At 38.6% G+C, this 19,708-nt stretch overlaps 1 protein-coding gene across 5 annotated transcripts in view; it reads right to left on the bottom strand.

Moving 5' to 3' along the window:
• atp8a2 (ATPase phospholipid transporting 8A2) overlaps nt 1-19,708 on the bottom strand; it is a 67,325-nt gene that overhangs the window by 21,485 nt on the left and 26,132 nt on the right. For all 5 annotated transcript variants that reach the window (XM_057824135.1, XM_057824137.1, XM_057824136.1 and 2 more), the window contains 8 exons: nt 19,309-19,393; nt 19,095-19,234; nt 16,753-16,891; nt 16,619-16,683; nt 4,730-4,902; nt 3,337-3,520; nt 2,807-2,917; nt 1,523-1,597 (listed from right to left, as the gene is read on the bottom strand). In XM_057824135.1, coding sequence (XP_057680118.1) covers nt 1,523-1,597; nt 2,807-2,917; nt 3,337-3,520; nt 4,730-4,902; nt 16,619-16,683; nt 16,753-16,891; nt 19,095-19,234; nt 19,309-19,393 — 972 coding nt within the window. The remainder of the gene's footprint in view (nt 1-1,522; nt 1,598-2,806; nt 2,918-3,336; nt 3,521-4,729; nt 4,903-16,618; nt 16,684-16,752; nt 16,892-19,094; nt 19,235-19,308; nt 19,394-19,708) is intronic.

The following is a 19,708-nucleotide window of genomic DNA, read 5'->3' as shown; positions in this document are numbered from 1 at the left end:
TTCTGCATAAAATCACCATCAAATGTGATTTGATCTTTGTCAAAATCACACTGATGAAAAAACAGTGTCTGCTTTAACTACAACCACCCAAACATTTATAGGTTTTTAAATTTTAATGAGGATAGTATGCAAACAATGACAGAAGGGGGAAAAATAAGTAAGTGAACCATCACATTTAATATTTTGTGCCCCCCCCCACACACACTTTGGCAGCAATAACTTCACCCAGATGCTTCCTGTGGCTGCAGATCAGTCTGGCACATTGATCAGGACTAATCTTGGCCCATTGTTGTCTACAAAACTGCTGTAGTTCAGTCAGATTCCTGGGATGTCTGGCATGAATCGCTGTCTTTAGGTCATGCTACAGCATCTCGTTGGGATTCAAGTCTGGACTTTGACTTGGCCACTCCAGAACGTGTATTTTGTTCTTCTGAAACCATTCTGAAGTTGAGTTACTCCTGTGTTTTGGATCATTTTCTTGTTGCAGCATCCATCCTCTTTTCAGCTTCAACTGTCTGACCAACAGCTTCAGGTTTTCCTGCAAAACATCCTGATAAACCTTGGGATTCATTCTTCCATTAATGATTGCAAGTTGTCCAAACTTTTAGAGATGGGTTTGTATCCTTTCCCATCTTTATACAAATCAACAATCCTTGATTAAAGGTCTTCAGGCAGCTCTTTTGACAGAGCCATGATGCACATCAGACAATGCTTCTAATCAAGACATTTCTTACCAGGTGTGTGTTTTAAAGTGGGCAGGGCAGCTTTAAACCACTCATCAGTGATTGGACACACACCTGACTTAAAATGTTTGATGAAAATTGTCTCCTTCGGCAGAGGGTTCACTTACTTACTTTCCCCCTTATGTCATTGTTTGCATGCTATCCTAATTAAAATATGAAAACCTATAAATGTTTGAGTGGTTTTAGTTAAAGCAGTCGCTTTTTACATCTGTGTGATTTTGACAAAGATCAGATCACATTTGATGGTGATTTTATGCAGAAACGTGAAAAATTCCAAAAGGTTCAGATACTTTTTCATACCACCGTACTTATTTTTTTAATGAAGCAAAAGTTAACATACTTTATGATAAAATTGGTATTTTTCACATTAAAAATGTCATAAATGCACAAGAAATGTCATGTTTGTTAAACAATAAAGTAATCATTTTGGAGCTATTACTCTTTTCCAAGAAAGTTGAAATATTTTTGGGAAAAAAATAGAGAAAATGATACTAAATGTTTTTGAAAAAGTTAAAAATCAAAATTGTCTCTTTCAGAAATAAGTACATTTTTAAGAAAAAAAAGATCTTGTATGAAATAAAAGTAGTTTTAAAAAGTAGTAGTAGTAGTAGTGACTGGGGGATGTGCATATATAACTTGGTGACACAACAATCAGAGAAGACACGAAGCGTCTGCGGCATGCGCTGATTATCCGATAAGCCGATGGACGACCAGATAGCCCGACGGATGGCCACGGGCGCTGCTTGACCACGAGCCAGTCAAAAGGTTACTCTACTCACCACGTTATAGAGGCCGATGCACCAGCGCTCGAACAGGATCTGACCCGAGAAGCCATTGACGAAGGCGAACCACAACTGACCACACACACAAAAAAATGGACATGTTCTTTATGTACATAACTGGATTTTCACTCAGCAAATAAATAACTAACACTCATCAAAAGACACTCAGATTGTGTTGCGTTCAAGTGAGGTTTCCAAGGTGTTGTCTGCCAGTTAAGTATGATGTGTTGCATGTGATGTTTCCCTTCTCGCAGCTCTGTTGCGCATTCTGGCATCCATCGCTGGAACGTGCTGAAAACACACTCGCCAGGCTAATGGCTAACATGAGCTTCAACAAGTAGTGAATTCAACGCACTCTCACTGCAGGACTGTCAGAATTTTACAAATTGGGATTTCTTTTTTTTTTTAACTCATTTGTTGCCATTGACACTATTAGATGAAACCTTCATGTGAAAGTTTTTTTTTTTTTTTTTTTTAACTCAACGGATTGACAATTTTTGACAGTGATTGATGTCCAATCCATTTGAACCTGAAACTACGCGAGTTTGGCACAGAATTTACACATTTCCTGACTGCCATGCAAAACTGCACCTGCTGGCATCCTTAATGTCAGACAGACAGGATGGGGGGGTCAGTGGGCACAGCTGACAGACCTCGTCTCTCATAACAGACAAGCAAGCGCAGCTGACCTCAAAATACAGTAAATAAAAATTACAAAAAATTGCAAAAATATATATATACATTTTTTTTTAACAACAAGGATAGTAGAAAATAGTTCAATATTTGGAAAAGAATTACTGTACAAGAAAAAATACAAGTATACAGTAGTAGCTAAAATACAGTATATACATATTTAGTGTAAATATTGGCTCTTAAAAAAAATCACATAAGCAATTCTATTGATTAATTTTATAAACGCATAATATGTCATTAGTCATGTCCACGTCATGCACTTCATATCATTGCTTAAGGTTAAAAGTAATGGTACACCAATACCAGTAAAAATACTTCCATTAGAATAGCCAAACTTGATAAATGCCATTCTGTCTTGCAATTATAATGTTAAATCTTAATCAAATACACTTCATGCTTGTACTTCTAAACCAGGATTTAGCCACTCTCTGTAAACACACACACAATTGCGATTGTAACCTCGGAGCCAAAAGCGCCTATCTAAACATTTCCCTTGCATGGGAGACGAAAAGCAGACGCCACCTCGTCCATCACCGTCGTCAGGCAACAGCTGCCAAACGTCGCTTGCTAATCCAACTGTCTACGTACCTCGATGATGTAGAGCACCACGTTCTTGTAAAAGCAGTAGAGGATGCACTTGGTGACGCGGTTGTAGCTCCACGCGCCGTGGACCAGCAGCAGCTTCTCCAGGTACGAGAACTGTCAGAATCAAACGGAGGAGAAAGCGCAGACGAGCGACGCGGTGATCAGATAGTGGAATAAGCCCTGAGGGGCCACGAGATAAGACAAACGAAAAATAAAGAAGTGTAAAATGACACTGAGTGTGTTTGCTTGTATCACGCTGACAAGATAAACCTGGCAATTAAGAGTTGAAATTCCTTTTGTCCTGTGAATATTCATCTTTCTGTGCCATTGATGGCGCTAGACGTTCAATCCAATTTGACGGATGAACGTTTGTTGATGATTTTAGGCAAATATATAAATAAACTCCACGACAATTATATTAATCCATAATTGGTTTAATTTAATTTTTTTTAATTTTTCACCTAATTTCAACCAAACAAATCCATAACTTGTTCTATAGTACTATGTATATTAATTCCAATTTATCATCCCACCTGTGCAATTGAGTAGTCAGAGGAGTTGGTGGCCTGCATGCCCTCGTTACCACTGATGCCCACGCCGACGTGCGCCGTCTGTATCATGCCGACGTCGTTGGCGCCGTCACCGATGGCCAGCGTGATAGCCTTCACGTGCTTCTTCACCATGTCCACAATCTCGGACTTCTGCAGCGGCGACACTCTGAGGCAACAAAGACAGCAACAAGAAATGATGAAACTTTATATTCTTTATCCTCTGCGAAGAATGACTAATGGTCTTCTTTGACCATTTTCATGTTTGTATTATACAGCCCCCTGGTGGCTAACACACGTAGCAGGGGTTGCGCATTTCCCACATTCAATTTAATATTCCAACTTTTTTTATGAAGTACAAGGCAAAGTTTTTTATGATTTCCGTGTTACATGGCCATTCATTGCTAGGATAGTATGTTTGCCTCAGGTGTAACTCCACCCTCTTGACCTGTACCCATCACTGATCCCATGTCTACAACCGGTTCTGTCTGTTAACAGACAATGACAAGGCTCCATTACGAGATGCTCCCCTTGAGGGGCCACTGAGAGCAGCAAGGTCACAGGGGAGTTGCAAAACTACCGTATTTTTCAGAATATAAGGCACTACTTTTTCCCCTGCGGCTAAAACAACAAAGCAGTTAATTTAGGATTTTACGGGCAAACAAGCATCATGTTGACTGGTTTCAAGTGCAGCAGCATGCAGTCCAAGTACACTGTCAAACACACCTTAACTTTGTTGCTAGGGTAGCATGACCAATGTTTGTGAAAAGGCGATTTATTTACTTTTTGTCAAAAGAAGACCTTTGGTGCCATTACACAAGAACAAATAACTAGGCTATTGGTGTATAACAGTGTGTTCACAGCGCGCTGCAATAATGCTATGCTGCTAGCCGAATTCGTTAGAATGCCTCATGCTTGGTACCTTTACAAAAGAAAGCGTTAAGGCTAGCCATGAGTGGTTTGACAGACTTCAAATGGGCAGACATTTTTCAGCAGTTTCACTAATTGACACAAAATTTGGGGTCGGCCATTTTTATTTGAAGCAGCCATTCTGGAAGGCGAGATGAAGGCCAGGCAATAGGAAGCTGCTATTTGTTTGCAAGGCCTTGGAGAGCACGAGTCCGGATGCGGCCTGGAAATGCAATGAGTCAATTACTTCCCTCCTGCTTACACACGCACACTCACTCTGCCTCACATACACATAAAAGATGATGAGTGGAAAGTCTTTTGTTAAGCATTATAGCTGCTTGTGAGTGGAAACTTAATGGAAAAAAAGAGGCATTGCAACGTTAACTTTTTGACGGCTGTAGACGTCCAACCCAATGGATTAAATGTCTGCATCCATCAAAAAAGGTAAAATTCCCTAAATATCACACACCGGCAACAGATGACCGCCTTGCAAGACAAGGCCAAGTCCAAGAAGGCCTGCCGCAGCTCGAAGGATAGCGCGTACTTGAGGGTCTGGCCGTCGATAATCAGCGCAAGCTCGTTCTCCTTCCGCAACGAGTCGCCCAAACTGGAGCAGTGGGCGGTCAGCGTGGCGCGGGTCGCCTGCAACGAAAGACAATTAATACGTTTCATGGAATCACAGGATGTCCGAAAATACGACATCAAACGTCTTTAATAGGCAAAAGTGTGAAGACGTGAGGGAAATCGGAACAACTTTGCCGTTTCGGCTTTTAACGAGAGTGCAAAACACACACTAATGGGCTCTTTATTGGGGTTATGGGGCTATTACAGCTGCTCCTGTAGGGCGTGCTGGTTGCCTGGCGACTAAAATGTGCGCCATAAAAAGCAGCGGGCTTTTAACGGTCATTATGAGCAACACTTTAGCGCAAGGAAATCACTCATATTTAAGACATCAGTGCTCTTAATGTACAATATTAGCATTAAATTTTAAAAACACTTTATTTGCAATCGTTTTCAAAATGATTATCATGACAAAATATAGTACGATGTATTTAAATACAGATTAATAAATTGAATACACAAATTAATGAATATATTCATAAATGAACGTTTTTGGAATATATATATTTTAACTAACAAAGGACTGTCTACTAAATTAAATCAAACCATTTGAATTTTAATACAATTGTAGTTTTCAAAATATTCTGAATTAATCAGCTGTTTTACTCATGTTATTCAAAAAATTTTTTAAAGATTATTGAATTCAATATTAAATCAAAATTACTAAATAATAATGTATTTATTGTTATTCTTTTTCTAAAAATAAGAGTACCGGTATTCAATCCCTAAATTAAAGCCCACCATCTACACGCAGAGCACATGATGCAAGTTAGGCTCCATTGTGCATCACTCAAACTTCATTTTGAAGACGATCGGCCCGCAGAGACCCGAAAAGACGGCGCAAGAATACCCATCGGCACACAAGACAATTACGTGAACAATGCAGCCTTTCTTTCTTTGCCTTCCCAAACAGTCGCACACATCTGTCCCTCCTCCTCCTCTCAGATATTCCACACTCATGTTTTCTCAGCCCTGGGCTGTGTGTTTTTCTTTGTATGCCGGAATTCCTGTTTGCATTCACCTATACGCCCCCCCCCCAAAGCGGCCCCCGCCCCTGAAAGCAAAACACAAACATAATGAAGGGATTAACGGCAGATTACAGGTTGTCACAGTTCTCCGACTCAAAAGTGGCGACATGTGTGTGCTCCAAAACACACGTTAACATGTTCGTGTGAGCGCTGGTGAGATAAGGCGCGCCGATCCGCCTGCACGCACAGGAATGTACACAAAGAGGAAAAATTATCATAAAGTTATTTGCTAAATTGGACCGTGTCAATCAAAATGATTGCCAGTAAGCTCCCAGCACACAGCGCCCATAATAAACAGGATAAGGCTTAAGAATTCACAAGTTAACGCAAGTGCAAATACACAAGGGATTAAAAGATTTAAAGGGAAGCATTTAAAAATAATTAAATGAGATTTTATAATTAATAAATAAAAAAACATTTTATTAGATCATTTACATTTGTTAAAGAAAAATTCTATCCTGTCTTTTTAGAATTTTACTAGGTTTAAAAAAGATTTCAATTAAAAATTAAAAAAAAAATTTAAGTATTAAAAATGATTTTTTTTTTCTTACATTTTATTTGATGTTTTAAAATTTCTATTCATTTTTCATGTTTTAAAGTTATTTAAAAATACAACTATGTGTCACTGACTTAAATCAAATGGATAATAAATTAAAAATTCCAAAACACAAAAAAATCTTAATTGTATAATCTATTTAAATTTTTTTTTTAACAATTGAAATTTTTTTTTAATTAAGTTAAAAGTTGAATGAACTGATGATTCTAATGAAAATCACGAAAAAATAAATATTTATTTTATCTTTTTTAAACAGTTTTTACATTTAGAAAAATATCTTTCAAATGTGCATATTTGTAATGTAATTTAGTTATTTTAATATACACAATACATATTTAAAAAATGTATCATAATATATGTTAAATTGCAAATAAACATGTATATTCTTAATGAAAAAAAAACGTAAATAAAAATAATCCATTTTTATTTCAATGATTCCATACAATAATTACGTAATTTAAATAGCCCCATTCAAGGAAAATCCCTTTCACATCCTGATGCGACATACTAATAGTGTATTTATTTTACTAATGAAAAAGTACAAAAAATCTTTTCTTCTCATGCCAAAATGCCCCCAACTCATCCAAAACTCACGTTGACACGAAAAGAACCAAACCGCAAAAAGTCCACATCGCGGTTTTTGCACAGATCAAAGGCGAGACAAATACAAATGCCCGACTAACTACGTACCATTCTCACGCTAAATTACCGCTTTTTTTTTTTGACATCCACTCAGAGTAAAAGCTGCCTTACTTGTTTGATTGTGCCTTTTCCACCCTTTTTTTTAATCCTCCAAACTAAATATTGACTTATCGCATGCATCTGAGCTTGAAGAAGCTGGAAAAACACACACATTCAAACACACAGTCTGCACTAAATTTTATCTGGATTATATTTGGATGCCTAAATAGCCCAGACATGGAGGCAAGTTGTAGTTAACTCATTCACAGCCATTGACAGCGATAGATGTACAATCCATTTGAACTGAGAGAGGCTGCCTTCGACATCTATGGCTGTCAATGACCGCCAATGTGTGAACTGAGAGAGGCTGCCTTCGACATCTATGGCTGTCAATGACGGCCAATGTGTGAATTGAGAGAGGCTGCCTCCAACATCTATGGCTGTCAATGACAGCCAATGTGTTAAGTGTCGTAGTATTGGATAGAGGTGGGAATCTTTGGGCACCTAATGATTCGATTACGATTACGATTCAGAGGCTACGATTCGATTATAAATCGATTATTGATGCACTTCCACCCCCACCCCCAGCTATTAGCTGCTTTTAATGTTTTGTACATTAGTTACAAAAATTGTACAAAAATCCTCTCGGGCTTAAATAAACGACTATTTCAGTATCAAGTTAACAGTTCAAAACAGTAAATAAAATACTCAATTCCCCATTCTGTATCAGCAGTTTTAAAGTGCCTGTGACACGAAAAAGCATGTTTATTTCAAAATACACGCAGTATTTTATGCTCCTGAATGAAATGAACCAAGTGGATGTGTGAAGAAGCGATTGATATATTAATTCAATTTTTTTTAATCCCGCGCTTCGAAAATGACAGACTTCCGGCTTCAGTCTTGAATTGAGGAAGAGGGCGCTGTGATGTGTGCAGGAGAAGGAGTCCTTTTCACTTTACAGCCGTACTGTTGTATGAGAAGGACTAAGGATTCAGTTGATTTTGCGGATTAATTCGTTTATTTCTCGCATCACGCCAGTCAACAGCCAAACGGCTGCAGAAAAATCTTGCTGCACGAGGGAGCGGCGTGTGAGCCTTTTGGGGGTTTCAGAAGGTTCCCATCCACCGGTGGATATTGGCCAAAACAAGCCCTACTACTGTGGGACCATGGGACTCACGAGGAAGTGAGTAAATATCGTGTTTGGTATTATGGCAAATACTGGGATCATTTTAATATGTAGGTGGCTTGCATTTTGTGGCTTACATGCACATCCCCCCACCGGGAGAGCACTATACTTGGCTTATTGCCCCCTTCATGTGCCTGGTGTTCTGTCAAATTTTCCAACCGATCAGAAATTGCAACTTTGTGTAAAAATTGCCACGAATACAGCGATTACAAAGTAAACACTACAAACTTTCTTTAAATAAAGGACTACTTACGTTTGATCATGGATGGGCATGTAAAAAGCTCTCCTCATACACATATTTTCATGTTAGCTGCATAACAATTGCAGCCGCCCTCCTATGAGTCTCTTACTGTTTACGACTTCGCCGTGTAGTAAAGCATTATTTTACCATAGTCGTTTTAACCATTTGGCAGCTACATGCTCCTCCGACGTCAGCCGATTTGTTCGTCGGTCATTGTCCAGCTGCTTCCCCGCAAACGAGCCCTCTGCTCTCAGCAGGGGAACAACGAACTCTAACTTGTTCACCGCCGGGCAGGTTGCCGATCGGCGAAGACAATCGACAACCCAATCGTCATGTGAAATGATCCGGGCTAGTTATTTGTGATTTTGCGCTTCGAAGACTTTGAAACATCACTCGGTTCGGGTTAGCATGTCGGCTAGCTATCACGCCTCTTGGTTTGTTTACATTCTTCGAAGCCGGGGAAGGGAAATGTTATAAGCCCGACTTAGGTGGCATAAAATATCGTTCGGGAGGTGTGACAGTAAAGGTGAAGTCGACAGTTTTGACCATTACGGAGTAATTTTGCCATGTCGTCCAGAATTTTTATCATTTCATATTCCATTTAGCACAAGACTGTTATTTGTCATGACCATACAATTTATTAAGCTATTGGGGAATAATACTTGGTTAAAAAGAATATCCTGTAAAAATATTGGAGTACAGAGACTGAAACAATGACATTTTGCGGCTCTCCTCGTCGCGTTTTCCTTGGTCTGAATAATTTCCCCTCAATGGGCTGAATAGTAAAACTGATGAGCCCATTCTCCCGCTGACGTCATCCACCTGTTGGGGACGCTAGAGCCCTATAATGGTAGGCGTGGCTAACCGGCAGATTATAAAACTAATTTCTCGTCATCTGGGCTTTGCTAAATTGTTGTATATAGTCGAATCGTCTCAAAATATGATTCTAATTCACATCATAATGCTATTTAAGACTTTTTTTTTTCTCCTGTCGTACGCACTTAAACTACATTCAATTTAATGTTGTGAGTCAACCGTTAAAGTTGTTAAAATTGCTCCGGTTATTCCATAATTTCCCTTCTGTCTACTTTCGACATGTGAAAGTTTTAAAACTGCTTTGAAGATAGGTTTAAGTCAATATTTAGCCGATTTAGGAGTATTTTAGATAAAAAGTTTAGATACTTGGCATATTTCAATAATCGGAATTTGGATGTTTGTGAATCGTTCTCGAATTTTCCACGGCCGAATCGCAAATAATCTAAAAATCGGAAATTTCGCACATCTCTATTATTGGAGCATTTAAAAATACAAACCAATTACGAATAAACTTTCACCCAAACTTTCACTTGAGGCAAATGATTGCTGCCAGACCTCCAAGTTCAATATTAATTCGATGACCATTGCCGTCAATGGGAGCGATTTAATTAAGTGTCGTAGTATCGAAGCATCTAAAAAATAAAAAAAATTGTAGGATTCATGAATAAACTGTTACCTAAGAAGCTTCAACTTGAAGGTTTGCGTCATGAAGTTGAGTTTGATCGTGACTTTGTGTTTTGCATACAGTCAGTGTTGTTAATAACGGTGTTAGAGTATGACGGTGTTAGTATATAACTTACGGTGTTATTTTTTTCAGTAGTTAGTAATCTATTTAATTACTTTTCTAATCTTGGCAGTGCCGTTACCGTTACTGAGGACGTAAAGGCATGCGTTACTATGCGTTACTACGTTGGTTGAATGATGCATGAAAAGTCTATGAGAGACATGGACTCACGGAGAAGAGAGAGCAAAGCGGGAGTAAGGAAGCGAGATGGGAGTTGTGATGCCGTTGCAAACGCGATGCTAGGTGGCTCCAAGAATACCTTACTAGAGCCGATAGCCTACAGACTATGCCCACATTATCACATATCTTATGTATATATAACTAGGTGCAAAATGACAGCCACGGCTGCGTTAGCACATGTATAGAGAACTAGATGCAAAATGATCGACTCACAGGAGTGAGTAAACAGCCGCCATCTTAAAGCAGTAGACCTCTCAGGAAGGCTCTGTTGAAGTGAACCTTCCTAGCAAACCTAAGTAATTTTTTATCTAAAATACTCCTAAATCGGCAAAATCTTGAGTTGAATCCATCTTTAAATGATGAAACACTTTTTAAAACTTTCACATCTCGAAAGTAGACAGAAGGGAACTAATGCAATAACGGGAGCATTTAACAACTTCAGCAGTTGATTCACAACGTTAACTGACTTCCAAACATAGCAAAGGTTACCTTTTTTTTGGGGGGGGGGGGGGGGGGGGGGGGCTGTAAAAAAAAAACATGAACGCTAACTGCTGTTACCTTGCCAAGTAACTAATTACTAGAGATGTCATTTTCAAAGTATCGGAATCGGCAAAAAATATCGGCCATGCCATTATTTAATATATATATATAATTTTAATTAAATCGTTTTCTAATTGTATTTAACGTTACAGACATAATATGTTACACTCATCCAGAGTCTTTAGTTTAGGCTTAAGGTAGGGTTATCAAATTTATCCCAATAACGGCGGTAATTAATTTTTTTAAAAATGTATCATTTAAAATATTTAACGCAATTAATGCATGCGCTGCACGACCCACTCACGCATTGTCGCGCTCAATCTGTATTGGCGCCGTTTTACCTATATAGAGAGATAAAAGGCAGCGTAAAATGAGTAGAGTCAATTTTGGCAACCTTTGGAGCCTTTTTTTAACTGGCTAAAGCCTTACAGTCCCTCTCCCTATGATTAGAAATATCATGGGAAGCAATGTGGGTAAGCAAGGTAGCAATAGATTTTTTTCTTGACACTTTATGTTATTTCCCAACGCAGAGAAGATATATCAATTGGTAGCTCTACGCACAGTCATGGTTCCACTTCCCATCATGCATTTGGGCATGGCTACAGTATCATTTACTGAAAGCTCAACAAATACACTAGATGGCAATATTTAGTCACAATATACAAAGTCACAAGTCTTTCTGTCCGTGGATCCCTTTCACAGAAAGAATGTTAATAATGTAAATGCCATCTTGAGGATTTATTGTCATAATAAACAAATACAGTACTTATGTACTGTATGTTGAACGTATATATTCGTCCGAGTTTTATTCATTTTTTTCTTAATGCATTGCCAAAATGTATGTAATTGGGAAAAATTATCGGGAATGATTGGAATTGAATCGAGAGCAAAAAAAAAGCAATCGGATCGGGAAATATCGGGATCGGCAGATACTCAAACCAAAACGATCGGGATCGGATCGGGAGCAAAAAAACATGATCGGAACAACCCTACTAATTATTCTTACATTCAGGTAACTGAGTTACTAACTCAATTACTTTTTGGGAGAAGTAATTTGTAACTGTAATTAATTACTTTTTTAAAGTAAGATTGCCAACACTGCATGCAGTTAACATTTATGCTTTCCTCGTTAGTCACCAGATTGGATAACTTCTGTCTATTCATCCTTTCCTTTGTCCTGGACCATGTGTTCCCCATGTAGTCTATGTATTCTATTCTATGTTCTATGTTGCTTTCCTGTCCCTCCCATTCTATTGTTTGCCCCTGAATAAAGAGGGTTGCGATCACAGCAACTTTGAGTGCAGCTACCAATCTCCACGAAAGATACATCGACTTCCTGCGTGTTCTCTTTAGCCAAGCTAGGTGTACACAAACCTAGCTCCAAATCTAACACTTTGTAAGCAAAACCTATCATAAAAATTGAGGAAAAAATACCCTAATATTGCCTGTTCGAGCAGCTTTTATATGTCACATACTAAATTCAATAACAAGGTGGTGGCGCCAATTTTCCACAAGTGATCAAAACAAGGTTTAGGATTAATTTACGTGAATAAAAGATGGTTGCTCAGAACATTTTAAAGGAAATCAGAAATTACATTTTCTAGTAAATCTAGGTTCTACTAACATTTTAATAAAGTATTAATAATTAAAAAACAATCACGTAACAACAATTAATGTTATTAAAGTTTTTAAAACTACTAAAGACAGTTGCTTGCCCGATATAGGGTTAAGGAGAGATTTAAAATTTTGGAACCAAGTGTCAAGTTTCAGTGGCATGGCTAACATATAGACACATGCATATACACACCTACTCGCAGCTGCTATCCGGGTAAATAAAGCAGACTCATTTCCGAAGTGCGCAATCTGTCACCGTTCGAGGTTTAAAAGTATCATTTCATTAACAGGCGTAAATCTGCGCAAATAAACGGCAGTCACACACGACACATGCATCTAAAAATGCCAGAGGTGATGAATGCCCAGGAAATACACCAGAGGAGGCCACCATGTTGGCACTTACAGTATATATACACAGTGTAAGTGTGTGTTTGTGTGACTAAAGATGATTAATTGCCTGTACTGCACGCATTCAAAAAAGTATTGTGGGAAAGTTAGGAGGAGTGTGTACTCATGAGTCCGCCGGGAACGCCGAATAAGACGTTACCCATGCACTCCCTCAGCATTTGATAATGTGCTGGGTATTTAGGGTGGCAGGGGACAGATAGCATTAGTAACGTCAAGCTAGCAGGCATTCCAAAAGGAGAGCCCCCTGCTAGACCCCCCCCCAAAAAATGAGCGGAACTTAAGTGCTTGTTTCCCCGCACACACATGCATTTATACATAAACACATACACCGAGTGTGCTGTGGCTTCCTGTGCAAAAACAAGGTGTTGACAGATGTGGACTTGGTGGTGTGAAGATGTGGAGCAAAGGAATGTGTTGCTCAGTAGGAATTCCAATCAACTAATTGACAAATAATCGATTATCACATTAATTGAAAACAATTTTGATTGTCTGGTAATCTTTTATTTGACCAGTAAATGGTCTAAATCCTCTCATTTGAGCCTTTTTATTCCTAAAAATATATATTCCCCCCCCCCCCCCCCCCCCCCCCAGTTTTTATTTATTTTTAAAATATTTTAAATAAATAAACAGTAAATATATTGTTGCATGATTTTTTGTCATTGTTTTTAAATAGATATGGCGGAAAACACTCAGGTGACTTGAAGTTCCGCTCTGGGACCCCCAATTTGGGCAACTTTCAAAATTCTCCAATATGCATGTGTGATACATCAATGGAAAGCTTAAAATCTCAATTTTCTGGGGGAAAAAATTTGAACAGGAGGGCATTTTTATAAAAAATATACTTTTTAAACAGCAAAGCCCTATCTGGAGGTGAGAGCACGCAAGAGCAGAATTACAAACACCATGACTTTAACGAGATATTATCGCGTACTTACCTTGTTTCGATCCAAAACCTCCATGTAGCATGTATCACTGAGTGTCAAGACACAGCTGTGAATAGCCAGAGCTGGATTTGTTGGGAATTTTATGGGTGAAACACGGTAATATAACAAGGGTCGCGATGCAGAAATCTCAGACATCAAGGAGTGGTCGAGATTATCTTTTTCATATATCTACCCTTTTAAATGTTTGTTTTCAATTTTCTTTTTGCTTGGATCGATTATTTATCATCTAACATATCGGAGAAAATGCAACAGTAACAAACAAATATAATTAAGCAATAATTATGAGAGATATCCATGACTTTTTTACAGACGTTATTTTTTTCATTGTGACGTAATTTGTTTAAAAGTTTAAAATATGTGAGTGAATAATTTTTTTAAAGTCATGTTTTTTTTAAAACGAAATACGAGGCATCAATTAATGATTCCAAGCTAAAAACGACAGACATTTTGAATAATAAATAAAATTAATTACCTTCTTTTTATGGCTGGGTTGAAACAAAAGCGGTTGCTCGACGTCTGTAAACGGGGGTTTTCAGGGTAAAGCGGACAAATTAAAAATAGTTCGAAGGCTTAATGCGGCATGAATCTGCTATGGCAGCATATAGACAAAGACAACAGTTGTTTTGGCTTAAAATACAGCAGTTTCTTTTAAAGAGGAGTGCAAGAGCAGAAACTGCTTTTTCAGTCTTGTCTGTGTTTTCCGCCATATACTAGCATTATAAATCAAAATTAAGAGAAAAAACTACTTTTAATATTTTAAAATTAAAAATCTACTAAACACTTTTAAAATTAAAACAAAAACTACATTTTTAGTATTTTGAAAATCTTATACCAGTATTTGAAAAAACAAAATAGAGAAAAAAATAATAACTACTCCTAGATTTATGTAGCCATGAATGAAACCTAACTAATTACATTTTTAATTCATCCACATGAGATATTTGTAAACATCTGCTTTTCACTTTGGATAACAACGTTACAGTTTCATAGTTCCATAGTATCCATTGTCCAACTTTTCTCAACGTGCAGTATTTTTCCCAATGTGCATTTACAGCTAAAATCCTAAACCCAGAGTAATAAGACAGCCAATATCATGTGATTTATATAAGAACAAATTAGCTGACTCATTGCTAATATAATCAGTGATTAGTCAACTATCAAACTGATCATTTGTAGCAGGCACACTGCTCACTTTGGCATAGATGTGAGAAGACCAGAGGTCGCACACGAGGTGTGGCTGATGATAAGCGAGTTCTGCTTGGACTAATACTTTAAAAAGTTATTTTAAGTGAGTGAAAGTATCGTGTACACACTACACACAAAAAATTGTGACTGATAACAATAATTTACTATGGCGTGTGTTGACTCCAGTCCGCAAACACAGTTGTCCAAACTCTATTAGGGATAATCCGCTCATCAGACTAACAGCACTAATTCAATTGGCCATTTTTATCAATAGCAGACAATGAGTTAAATTGATTTTTTTCACAATATGCCCCTTTTAAAGTCCAAGAATTTTCAACCAGAAGCTTCCCAAGCAATGCGTGAGTCACCATTTTTTGGGAATTTTTATTAGCTAAATATTAGGTTGTCAGGCAAGAAGTTGGCAGCGCACGCAGTAATCCGTCATCTGTGCACTAACTGTGATGAAGTGAGAAAGTTGTGAATGTAAATAGAAAATGTCTTGATGTACACTTTAACACATTTGGCCAATAAACGGCGTCCCGCACGCTGCTCGGCGCCTGAATTTGACAATTTATGAGTCAGAATCTCTGTGTGGTTTCAAAGACTAACAGTGTGCAAATATGCGTGTGAGAAAGACCCATGACAGGAATCAAATCAAAACACTTAGAGCCAAAGCGGTCACACATGATGGTGGCTAAGCATAGAGTCACGACTGTAATCTGACAAACAAGCCAGCGGTCAAAAATAGAGCATGCAAACACTTCTATGCGGCAATATGGGAAAACCTGAACACCTGCAACTGATACCGACTTGAACACGATCGTAAGAGGCTCACCTCTCATTCTTCCTTGCTATTGGATTTTTCTTTTGATTGACATAGAGGTCAACCAGTCGTATGTTAGCGGAGGAACCAAAGGCAGAGGCTCTTTAGCCTATCACCCAGCCTCCAGGGCATTTCTGGCTTTGATTGCCATTCATGATTTGTCAGCGCAAAGACCAATGTTACAAACAGTATAGTGTGGTATATAGTTCCTTTTGGGTTTTGACTGATTCATATCAATGAACAATATAAACTTCTATACTACCATTTCTGTGACTCATAATATTAATATTTGATTACTGATTTGATGCTTGTGTCAGAAAATATTAATCCGAAATTCATGACCAACGCAAATCTAGAAATCAACTGTGATACTCATACATTAATACGACAGCCACTAAAGCATTCTGCGCTCCTAACTTTTAACAATAAGGCAGTTATATCAAGTAATAGTCACTCACTGCCACAAACTTTCCTCATTAGCTATAAATGAAATATGATCATCCACTGCCAAAAGGCTGGTATCAAAGTATAAATATTCTATTATCTTTCCACCCATTACAAGCAACACAACAACAAGCGATGCTTAAAAGCCTGGTAGGCTCGCGTGTGAGTGGAGGCGTCACAAAGGCGGCTAAATCTCTGTCTCCAGAAACACAGTGGACACCGGAGACTTTAATTACCTGTGAGCACACAAACAGCCCCGCCCCAGTTCCCACGGCAACAGCCGAGTAGCAAGGAAGGTTGTACTCACATCCAGGGAGTCCTCGTTGACGATGATGAGGGACATGCCGTGCGTCACCAGTCGGCACGAGTAGCCTGAGGGAGGACAAAACAGGCTTGAGATTCAAGGATAGACGAACAATACTGGCGGTGAGCTTTTCTTACCGATGTTGATGGCCGTCTCCTGCTTGTCTCCGGTCAAGACCCAGATCTTGATGTTGGCCCGCATCAGTGTGGCGATGGTTTCGGGGACGCCTGCCTGGAGGCGGTCCTCTATGGCTGTTGCGCCAAGTAGCAACAGGTTCTGTTGGATTGGAAAAAGAAAATATTTACTTTCAATCCATTTGTTGCTATTAATGGTCATATTTCAGTTGACTCACGCTATTGAAATAATCATAATAACTATTTGTATCACTATTCTATTTGTATGAGTACCAATATATGTGAAGCCTTTTTACACAAGCTATCATTTACTGATTTAAGTAACGGTATAGGTACCTATATTTTCTTTTTTTTTTTTAACTTGGTTCAAACCACTGTCCCACTAACAATTTTACATGTTATGATGTTAGAATAGTTTTTCTAAAAAATTATATATAATTTTTATTAAAGATGTCAAGTTTCAGTGGAATGACGTGATCGGACCCGATCGATCGGGGAATACGCAAAAAAATATCGGACATGCCTTTTTTTTTAAATATATATACAGTATATTTTTTAATTAAATCGTTTTCTAATTGTATTTAACGTTACAGACAAAATGTCTTACACTATCATCTAGAGTCTTTAGTTTTGGCTTACAGTAGGGCTATCAAATGTATCGCTGCACGACCCACTCACGCATTGTTGCGTTCAATCTATAATGGCACCGATTTACCTATATATATATAGAGGTAAAAGGCAGCGTGAAATGAGTAGAGTGAATTTTGGCAGTCTTTGGAGCCTTTTTTTAATTGGCTTAAGCCTTAAACTCCCTCTCTCAACAATTAGAAATATTGCGGGAAAGCAATGTGGGGAAGTAAGGTAATAGTTGATCTTTTTCTTAACACCCTATGTTAGTTCCCAACACAGAGAAGATATATCAATTGGTGCCAATACGCACAGTCATGGTTGCACTTCCCATCATGCATTTGGGCATGGCTACCGTATCATTTACTGAAAGCGCAACAAATACACTAGATGGCAATATTTAGTCACAGTAGACAAAGTCACATTTATCCTTTAAGAATTACAAGTCTTTCTATCCCTGGATCCCTCTCACAGAAAGAATGTTAATAATGTAAATGCCATCTTGAGGATTTATTGTCATAATAAACAAATACAGTACTTATGTACTGTATGTTGAATGTATACATTCGCCCAAGTTTTATTCATTTTTTTCTTAATGCATTGCCAAAATGTATATGATTGGGAAAAATAATCGGGAATGATTGGAATTGAAACGGGAGCAAAAAAAAAAAAAAAAAAGCAATCGGATCGGGAAATATCGGGATCGGCAGATACTCAAACTAAAACGATCGGGATCGGCTCGGGAGCAAAAAAACATGATCGGAACGACCCTAATTTTTATGCATTTTATTTTTTTCTTAATACATTGCTGAGGTATCGGATCAAGAGTAGTATCTGCAGATCCCCAAAATCAGGTGACTTAGACTTGGGAAGAAAAATAAGTAATAGGGACATCCATAACCAAAACTGACAGCAACATACACCAAGTAAGGAGTGTGTGTGTCATCCAGCACTTAGGTTCTGCAGGGTTGACCAAAAACAACAGAAGAGACCATTTCAATGATGTGTTTTTACAATTGGCTTTTTGGTTAAACTACACAGGCCTTTACTGTTGCTTCTACCTCCTGCAAACTGTAAATGCTCATGTCCGTTGAGTGTGAATCTCCAAGTACAAATTGAACAGGACAACTTGTGTGTGTGTGTGTGAGGGCTCCCATCACGCCAAGAACATCATTCACTTCCAATTATCACGACGAGGGCCACTGCACCGACGTCCATGGCGGCTCTTTTGGACTCCCCGTGACTCGGATGCCAAGAATCCATCCGCTTCTAACCCCCCATCTCCTTCCTTCCCCTTCACTTTAATTTGCTCAGCAATTAAATGCACATGTACGCTTATTAGACATACTCAGATGTGCACACAAACACTCCCCGCGCGCTAACACTGCTGTGTTGTTGACTGCGCTTTTATGGGGGTGCTTTTGGCAGGCTGGCATGCCGGCTAATTAGCCTTGTGGTCTCCAAGTCTGAGCGCTCTTTCTCCTCCTGCTTCCTTGTTTTTTTTATCTCCAACTCTCCTCAAACCTCTGAATCCTCTTGCCACCTATGGATCTTCACGGCTAACTCTGACGTCTTTATTGAATGTAACAAGGAGAGCAACTGCGCCACCTGCTGGTCGTCATGAAACTTCCACTACAAAAGCACATACTCTGAATACTATACTGTACATACTGTATACTTGGACTGCCAGTAAATGAGCTCATAAAACTTTTGTAAACCTTTTCCAGAAGTTCATAGCACTCCTCCAGTTTCTGCGCTCTGTCCTTAAGCACGGTGCTAACCCGGTTGTATTCCTTCAGCCACTCCTGGTAGGCGTCCTCCTGCAGGTCCACGTAGGCGAAACACAGAGTCCTCAAACCTGCATAGATGGAAGCGGATGAGGAAAACAGTGGAGGGAAAAACAATAGGCTAACCTACGCTTGGGTCGCGCACCTTCTGTAGCAAACTGCTCAAGGTGAGCGATGGTTAATTCTTTGTATTGGGAGTCCTCAGTCAGACGTTCAAATATCACATTATCCTGAAATGCAAATTTGAAATAGGTTATGCTGAATTTTTCAGGCTAAAAGACACTATTTTTTTCTTTTTGAAAGGTGTGGCTTTATTAATAAAGCCATAAGCGGAGTTTGACTTTTGAGGCGGGGGGGCACAACATGTTGATGACCCAAAAACGCAGTGTCAGCAATAAAATTAACTTACAATAGTATTTATAATAATAAATTGACAATGAGTGTTTTTTTGTTTCCCATCATTCTTAAGGGGAATTTTAAATAAGGCTGCTTAGGCAATACTTTTTGCCAAGATTGTCATCCACTGAATTTGGTGCGCCCGCCGG

The sequence above is a fragment of the Corythoichthys intestinalis genome, chromosome 20 (assembly GCF_030265065.1).
Source record: "Corythoichthys intestinalis isolate RoL2023-P3 chromosome 20, ASM3026506v1, whole genome shotgun sequence".
Lineage (NCBI taxonomy): Eukaryota > Metazoa > Chordata > Actinopteri > Syngnathiformes > Syngnathidae > Corythoichthys > Corythoichthys intestinalis.
This window is presented reverse-complemented; position numbering and strand designations above follow the sequence as displayed.